Source organism: Rousettus aegyptiacus, unplaced genomic scaffold, assembly GCF_014176215.1.
Source record: "Rousettus aegyptiacus isolate mRouAeg1 unplaced genomic scaffold, mRouAeg1.p scaffold_m13_p_15, whole genome shotgun sequence".
Taxonomy (NCBI): domain Eukaryota; kingdom Metazoa; phylum Chordata; class Mammalia; order Chiroptera; family Pteropodidae; genus Rousettus; species Rousettus aegyptiacus.
Genome location: NW_023416290.1, coordinates 12050001 through 12058506, shown reverse-complemented (window position 1 = coordinate 12058506; position 8506 = coordinate 12050001). Strand labels below are relative to the sequence as shown.

At 52.6% G+C, this 8506-nt stretch overlaps 1 protein-coding gene and 1 long non-coding RNA gene across 2 annotated transcripts in view; one reads left to right on the top strand and one right to left on the bottom strand.

Moving 5' to 3' along the window:
• Positions 1 to 4855: 4855 nt before the first annotated feature.
• On the bottom strand, positions 4856 to 6265 carry LOC118611981. Its single transcript, XR_004954597.1, has 2 exons — positions 6167 to 6265; positions 4856 to 5301 (listed from the first exon to the last, which is right to left on the bottom strand). It is a non-coding gene; the product is annotated as an uncharacterized LOC118611981 (long non-coding RNA).
• Positions 6266 to 6332: 67 nt separating this feature from the next.
• BHLHE22 (basic helix-loop-helix family member e22) overlaps positions 6333 to 8506 on the top strand; it is a 3067-nt gene continuing 893 nt past the window's right edge. The window contains exon 1 of the mRNA XM_016152974.2: positions 6333 to 8506. This exon is cut by the window's right edge and continues 893 nt beyond it. Coding sequence (XP_016008460.2) covers positions 6360 to 7700 — 1341 coding nt within the window. The 5' untranslated portion in view covers positions 6333 to 6359 and the 3' untranslated portion in view covers positions 7701 to 8506.

The following is an 8506-nucleotide window of genomic DNA, read 5'->3' as shown; positions in this document are numbered from 1 at the left end:
TGAAGTGGAATTTACATTTGTCTGTTTGATCTACAATATTTTTGAAAGATATTCATAATATTTTGTACACTTCAAAAAGCATATCTACTTTTATTTGTACTTCAAGCAGTAGGTCTAGATATATAATCATAGATGAAAATGTTCTTAATTGAAATATCAACCCTAAGTTTTACTGGATTTCAATCTTATTTATATATATTCACACTTCAAAAACATTCTAATTCACAAAGGGCTAGGTATCCATGATTTTACTACATGCATTAAATTTTCGGAAAATGATTTCTCTTCAGATGCTATTTCAGGCTCAGAAAGCCTAAATAAGACATTTTGAAAGGTTGTGAGGTGAGAGAACCGTTAAATATAGAACGTGAAGGGCAACTGAGAAAAATGGGGCAGAGCATTTACTAACGTTGATTAGTAAAATTGCACAAGGAATGAAGAGAAATTATATTTCGAAACACCATCATTTCACATTAGTTTCCTTTCCATCGTATGTGGTAAGCATCATTTATGAAAGAAAACAAAGAGAACTGCTTTTACTGAAAATACTTATACTTAAAAGAGTGATGTTTTGGTTATTAAAATATCTGAATAGTAGTTCAGCACTTGGTTTTTACCAGTCAATTAATTCCTGAGAGCAAAGAGGTTAATACAAAGTTAGTTTTTTTTGCATAAAATGACTAGTACAAATCCAGATTTAGAAATTAACCTGTGACTTAACTTCTCACATCAAATTATACATTTGTGATAAATTTAAAAAGAATATTTTATCATTAATTTCTAGAATAATAACTCTATCTAAATCTACAAAACCTGTGTGTGTAGATATACAAACTTCTATTTACCAATAATAAGCTCCCAGGATTGTATCTGACAACTTTTAGTGATCACAAATTTTCAGCTCATGTTTTGTAATTGTAATCAACTTATCACTGAAATAATTTTTGAGGCGTAAAATAAAGTGTTTCATATTGAAATGTTTCATATTCAGCATTTAAGTTTTGTTGTGATCCACCCCGATATTCTCCTTGTTGCCAGGAGATGGCGCTGTGGGTTTTAAATCGCAGAGCTTAAATCCCAAAGCAGAACGTGGACGCCAGGCAAGCCCTAAAAGTGTTCAACAATTTTTCTTTTTAAAAAATTTTCGAATGTTTTCTAATCTTCGATAAAGATAAGATTCGAGGGAGGAAAGGCGTGCGACAGAAATAAGTACATCAGCCCCTAGGGAGTGCAATCGAATGCAGCCGTGCGTCCCAGGTCATCCAGGAGGGAGTGAATTCTTCAGAAACTCCTGTCACTAGTTTCCCTCTTTCCTCACCCGCGTATCCTACATCGTTCTCTGGCGTCTCAACAGTGCAAGGCAGGCGCCAAGTTTTTCCGCTCGTCTTAAAAGTCGCCACAATGGAAAGACCCCGCAGGAGCCAGGTGAGCGCTCGGTAGCCGGCCCCGCCTCTGCGCCCGCGTGGGACGCACAGTCGCGCGCGGAGAAGGCTGCTTCTAGGGGTGCCGAGGGCCTCCCTTCAACGTTTGCTCAAACTTAAGTTAATTGTCACCGAACAGTCGTGAGGATCATCCTCTTTTCTTTAAAATAGATAAAGAAGGGAAAAAATCATCCAGGAAGAACTTTATATCAACAGGTTTCGACTTCTCCACGGTCGAAGTCCTTGTAATTGCCAAGCGCTTTAAAGCAATCGCAGGGCCGGGGCCCTTGGCTCCCTGACAGTAATGTCCCGGGTCCCTCAGCCCTACACCCTCACTGCCCTGCTCATTAGCCTCGCCAGCCCTCGACGCACATGTGGACCCGCAGTATCTGTCTGCAGTGAGCTCCGTAGGACCTGGCGAAGACGGTAAGAACATATTGATGACAAAACGACACCCAAAGGCTTGACTTCGGAGCTCCATGGGCTTGAATCTCTCCGCCAACGAGTTGATCCTGCGTTCCCAAAGCCGGCGGAGAGCAGGCTGATGAGCCTCAGCCGCGCAGGCTCCAAGCTGACCCGAGTGACACCAGACGGCGTAGGGCGGACGAGGGGCGGGGGGCAGGCAAATGCAACTTCAAGGTCAGCATGCCGCCGACCCGGGCTGGAGAGCTGCCAAGGGTGCCGGGCCTGGAGCGCTGTGGGGCGCGCCCTGCTTCCACGCGGGGGACGCCGCCACCGAGGACCCGGGGACCGCACTGCCCCCGCGGTGTACCGGAGAGGTCCGGCTGGAGGTCTCCGCGGCCCTGGCCGGACGCGACCTTCCGGACTGGACTCTTCCGTGGCCCGGAAGCGCCTCTGGGAGAGGGTCCCACCGTGCTCAGGAAATCTGCTTTGCCAGAGCATCTCCCAAGCAAAAGTTCATGTCATTTTTGCCAAACTTGCTTTTACTTTTTAGAATGTTCTCAAATCGATAAATTGAAACACGCACGTAAACACACACAGAGACTATCCTCCCCTTCAGAAAACACCCAGATATCCAAATCCCAGTGTTCCGGGTTCTAACTTTTTAATCTAGATTAGTAATAAACGGTTTATCAGGGCTATAGAAAAACAAAGAGGAACTCCTGGCTTTGGTCGTGAAAAGTAGATTAGATTGTGCGCCGTTCGGATTTTATTTAGGCTCCTATTTCAAATTTCAAGCAAAGATTAATATAGATGATCACTAACAAATTTAAGTTTGACCTAAAAAATTAGTCTGGCCTGGACTGGAGCGCAGTGCTCTCATTTCAGTGCGGTGCTGCTTGCTGAATATTTTAGAATCCTTTTCAAAGCCGTAGGTATGTTCCCTCCTCCTGTGACAAACCTGTTTTCATCAATGCACCACACGCTCTGGAGTCTGTCAACGTGGTGTCCAGCCCTGGGTGAGCACGCTCCGGGTCCTGACGCGGGTGGTGTGGGCCAACGGGCCTCGCCGCGCCTGACCCAGCCCGGCACCGAGGGCGCCGCGCTCGGTGTTCCCAGAGGGCGCCCACCTTTTGGTCTGGCCCCAGGGAGCTGCCTGAGCTGCCCCCACCAAGCCGCAGGCAGAGGAGACAGCCCCCTGCGTTTCCTGTCACCCAGTTGCTTCTGTAACTCACAGTGACCTCTGAAAACGTGCGGAGTCAGAGGACTTCGCTTCCAATGCTCCGTCCTCAGGGGTCATCTGTGGGTCAGGAGATTTCCTCGCCGGCTAATTTACCAACCACCCTGTCTTCCTCGGCAACCAGAAGGTGTTTATTTTGGCTTTTCCTCTGCTACCTTTCCAACTTGCTAGTTACATCTGGAGCCCAGGCGCTTTCCGCGCTTCTTGGCGGAACAAAGTTCAAGTACACAGATTTCCAGAGCTCCTGCGGCCAAGAGGGCACTAAGTGAGCAGCTGACGCCAGACCTTCACTGGACCGAAACCAGGCGGGGGATCAGACTCAAGTGAGGAGAGCGAGCCTAGGCCATGACTTAGGGCTGGGGACGATTAAACCAGGTAACGAGACACTGGGCAGATGTATTTTCATTGCCCTGTAAGATAAATGCAGTGTTAAGTGCCTGACAACTTCCCAGAAGCAATCAGCAAAAGTTTACGAGTACATAAACCTCAAAGACCATTCCCCGACAGTTGTTATAAGGCCTGCATTTAGAGCTTCTATAAATTCTCCCGCAGTTTCCCAAATCTAAGTTTCCAGTGACTATTATGCAGCCACCTCCTCCGGGGAGACCTGGGGGATTTTCTTGAATCGCCAAGAAAGAGGTTTTTTGGCCCCTACTGGGTGAACTAAAGTTGTGCGAAAGTTTGTTCCGGAAGTTCGGATGGCCAGGGAGAGGAGGCGGGGGTGGGATGGGGTCCCAGAGGGGCCACGAGGCGCTCTCGGTGCTGAGTTATCTGATTGCGGCGAAGGACCAGGGTCTGGCGGGTCACAGGTCTCAGCCGGGACGGTCGGCGCCTTGGCCGCTTTGGGTGGTCACCCCTGCTGGACATTACGGGGGGCGGGGCAAAGGGCACAGCCCTGTGTGGCACCCTTAGCTAAACCTGAGCTCCTACCCGTCCCGGGAGTGATAGATCCTTCGCTCTTCCAGCACCTCTACTGAGTGGCGGGCAGGAATCCAGGCGTCCCGCGGAAAGGGCCAGCCCACTAGAAAGGCAGGCTGGGTGCAGGACCTAGTTAGACATCTGGGACGTGTCTTCCTTCATTCCTCTCAGAGCCACGATGGTGGCGACCTCCATCCTCCCCAGGACTTCGATAAGTTAGTATCAGGCACACATAACTCACTTACGTGTTTATAGAGAACCCTTGTTTATGACGCCAGTGAAAAGAAAGCTAATTGAAAAACAGTAACAGGAGGGTGCCTTTAGCTTCCTAAAGGGAGAGGTTAACAGCTGCAAGCGGCGAAGGGAGGTGGGAGGGAACCCGTGAGCGAGGGGCTGCCCTGCACGGAATCGTGCGTTTGGATCCCCAGCGGGACGCGTGGACCGGCGCAAGCCTTCCAGAACCGCGGGCCTGGGTCCCAGGGCTGGAGAGCCTCCCGCAGCCCGCTTGCTCTTTGTCAGTCTTTGGGTTCCCGTAAATCGGAAGGCGCTAAGGTAACCCATGACTGCGTGGTACTTCTGTACGCGTGAGACTGGATCTCGGGCAATTATTTGGGAAAGATTCCGCTGAGCCCCTCTTCATCCTTTCCAGGTGAAAATGCAGACGCCTCTGCGTCGTCCCTGTCTTTCCTTTATGAAATAAGGCGCCCAACTGTTCTCATATTACCATTCAAAAACAGGTTCTGTGGCGAACCTCATTTGTGAATCTATTACAGAGATTAATAGATTATTTCTCCTTTTTCAACTAATTCTCAGTTGGGAAATTTAACCATATGGTAAGGAGAGAATTAGAATTTCATCACGTTAGAGCAAAATGTAATGAAAAGAGTCCAACACCTGGGGCCAACTCAGAAAGGCACAATTAAAAGGTTTTTAATGAAACCAGAGAAACCAAAAATTTCATAGGCTTCAGTAATTCTGCCACATAAGAAAGATTTATTAGAGGTGTTGGGAAATATTGTTTTTACTTATGTCGTAAGGATGAACACCAGCCGCTAAATACCATGTGCTCCCTCCCAGACACGCAGCTTGGGAGCCAGAGCACGGCGTGCACCATCTCCTATCCCGAGAGAAGCCCGTCTTCGCGGAGCTCCCTCGCCAGCCCTCCCAGAGCCACCGGGGCAGGTCCAGATGTCCCCGAATGGCTTCCTAGCGGTGGCAGTTACGTTTCCGGGCAAATCGATGCACACAGACGCCCACTTGGGGTGTGAGAGGATTTGACTCCCGGTGAAGTTGACCATTCTGGGACAACGGGATTTTAATCTGGAGAAAAGTTCGAGAAATCAGTTTCTTTCTGTTTAGGAAACTGTGTGCTTCACCGTCTCCATCACTGTAGCAGTTAGTTGGAGACTACCGCAAAGGCTCCCCCCCCCTTTTAATCTAATGGGCTGTAAAATCAATTTGTTCTTCATTTCCTCCCCCCCCAACCCCCACCAAATAGAGTTGGAAATGGGAAGGGGGGGGGGGAGATAAGGCATTGTATTCAAAGGAGAGGATTGCTTTGCTCTCTTGCTAGCCGAGAATTTGGGGTGAATTTGGGACAAGCCAGCGGGGATATCACTTCGCCCTCCATCCCTAAAGTCCCATCTCCAAATCCGGACCAGAGTCATCCTGCGAACAGGGGTGGAGTATAATTCTCGCCTGAAAGGGTAATTTAGCCCAAGACGAGGCGGCGGTGGTGAGGGACGGGCAGTGGGGGTGGGGTGCGGTGGGTGGGGGCGTCAGCTTTCCTGGGGACTCCCAGGCTTCGCCGCCGATCCACAATTTGCTGGAGGAGCAAAGAACATCCTCGGCTCTAAGTAGGGCTTTTAGTGTGCTCATTGATGAGTGAAAGTCGCCACACATGTCAAGCTAAAGGCAGTTGTTGGGTTACTAACAGGACCCAGCGCCTTGCAAACATATGCGCTAAGCTGTGTATACAGATGGCAGGCAGAATAATGGAGCAGGCGCCTTTTATAAAGCTCTAGCTGCTGCCTGTCTTCAGACCTGGGAAATGAAACTATTCAGACTCACGGCCAGATAGCGCCTGCGATTGTTTGTTACCGTTTTAATCCTATTAATTAAAACGTTAACCTGATTGGGTAGAAAGCGCTGTCCCAACAGGCGAGTCTTCTTCATAATAACCTACTCAGAGATAATGATGTAAAAGACTCCCCCGTCTGTGGCGGCGGCTGGTTGATGGGTCCGGAAATCTCTTGAAGGTGAATCCAAGCAAGATAAACGGTGCGGAGAGGAGGCGCGGGGCTGGGCTCAGAGCGGCGGCGGCGGCGGCGGCTCCACTCCCTGCGCGCCCACCCTCCCACCATGCGGGGCCGCGGCCCATGGTGAGCCCCAGCAGCCAGCACCACCGGCTGGAGACGAAGAAGAAGAAGAAGAGGCGGCGGCGAGCGCGGGGGAAGGCGAAAAAGAAAAAGAAGGGCGAGGGCTGCCAGCAACACCGGGACCGACGCGCGCGCCAGCCCCGGAGCCCGGCTCGTGCGCGTCTGCGGCGCCGCCTGACTCGCGAGCCGAGGCGGCGGCGGCCGGCGCGGCGGGCCCGGGCTGCACGCCGGCGCCGGACCATGGAGCGCGGGCTGCACCTCGGCGCGGCCGCGGCGGGCGAAGACGACCTCTTCCTGCACAAGAGCCTGAGCGCTTCCACCGCCAAGCGCTTGGAGGCGGCTTTCCGCTCCACGCCCCCGGGCATGGACCTGTCCCTGGCGCCGCCGCCTCGGGAGCGCCCGGCGTCCTCGTCCTCGTCGCCCCTGGGCTGTTTCGAGCCGGCTGACCCCGAGGGGGCAGGGCTGCTGCTGCCGCCGCCTGGAGGAGGTGGCGGCGGCGGCGGCGGCGGCGGGGTGGGCGTCCCCGGGCTGCTGGTGGGCTCTGCCGGCGTTGGGGGCGACCCTAGCCTGAGCAGCTTGCCGGCGGGGGCCGCCCTCTGCCTCAAATACGGTGAGAGCGCGAGCCGAGGCTCGGTGGCTGAGAGCAGCGGCGGTGAGCAGAGCCCCGACGACGACAGCGACGGCCGCTGCGAGCTGGTGCTGCGGGCCGGAGGCGCTGACCCGCGGGCCTCCCCGGGCGCGGGAGGCGGCGGCGCCAAGGTGGCCGAGGGCTGCTCCAACGCCCACCTCCACGGCGGCGCCAGCGCCCCCCCGGGGGGCCCGGGCGGCGGCAGCGGCGGGGGTAGCGGCAGCGCTGGCGGCGGTGGCAGCAGCGGCGGCAGCAGCAGCAGCAGCAGCAAGAAATCCAAAGAGCAAAAGGCGCTGCGGCTCAACATCAACGCCCGGGAGCGCCGGCGGATGCACGACCTGAACGACGCGCTGGACGAGCTGCGCGCCGTGATCCCCTACGCGCACAGCCCCTCGGTGCGCAAGCTCTCCAAGATCGCCACGCTGCTGCTCGCCAAGAACTACATCCTCATGCAGGCGCAGGCCCTGGAGGAGATGCGGCGCCTTGTCGCCTACCTCAACCAGGGCCAGGCCATCTCCGCCGCCTCGCTGCCCAGCTCCGCCGCGGCGGCGGCGGCGGCCGCTGCCCTGCACCCGGCGCTCGGCGCCTACGAGCAGGCTGCGGGGTACCCGTTCAGCGCCGGGCTGCCCCCGGCCGCCTCCTGCCCGGAGAAGTGCGCCCTGTTCAACAGCGTCTCCTCCAGCCTCTGCAAACAGTGCACGGAGAAGCCTTAAACACCCCCCATCCCCGAGAAACACAAGACCGACCCAAAAGCTAGAGGAATGGGAAAAGCTGCCCCCCACCCCTTTATTTTGGTCCTCTGGTAGTTGTGAAACACTTGCAGAGTAAACAAAGCAGAGGCGCAAACAGGAGACGTATCAGAGACAAACGGGACTTTCAGACTTGACATTCCCAGAATTTCGGTCTTTGGGGTGGGGAGGGAGGGAGAGGGAGGTGGAGTTGGGCTGGAGTATTGATGTCTTTTTTTTTTTTTTTTCTCAGAAAAGTGGCAACTTGTGGCAGCCTAGACCGCGAGGAAGCAGAGTTTTCCTTTAATGTTAAAAATAAGTTGACGATAGTCGCTTGGTTATTAAGCGTGGAGAGTATTAAATGGCAAAATACTAATCCTCCTAATAATTGTGAATTTGGCTAGTGCTGAGGGGCAGAGGAGGAGTCCGGGGTTGGGTGTCTTGTGGGACGGATTATTCATTCAGACAAATCAGAAAGGACACTTGAAAATAAATTTTGATTCTGAGCCAGGAGAAAAACTTGAAAGGTAGATTTATTTAACTGAAAAACAAACAGAACAGAACGAAAGAGACACGTTGCTATGGAAGACTTGTATTTTTTATTGTCTCGGAACTTTAATCCTGTGAAAATGCTCAAAAGTTTTGGCAAGAGTGTTATAAAAAACTGACTGTGGCTGAAAGAATTGCATTTAAAAATATTTATGTGCACCTTGTTACTTTCCACTCTGCAATGATGTATTAACAATTCATGGTATTTATTTGTTATTCTTCAATGACCCTTCCACATCTAC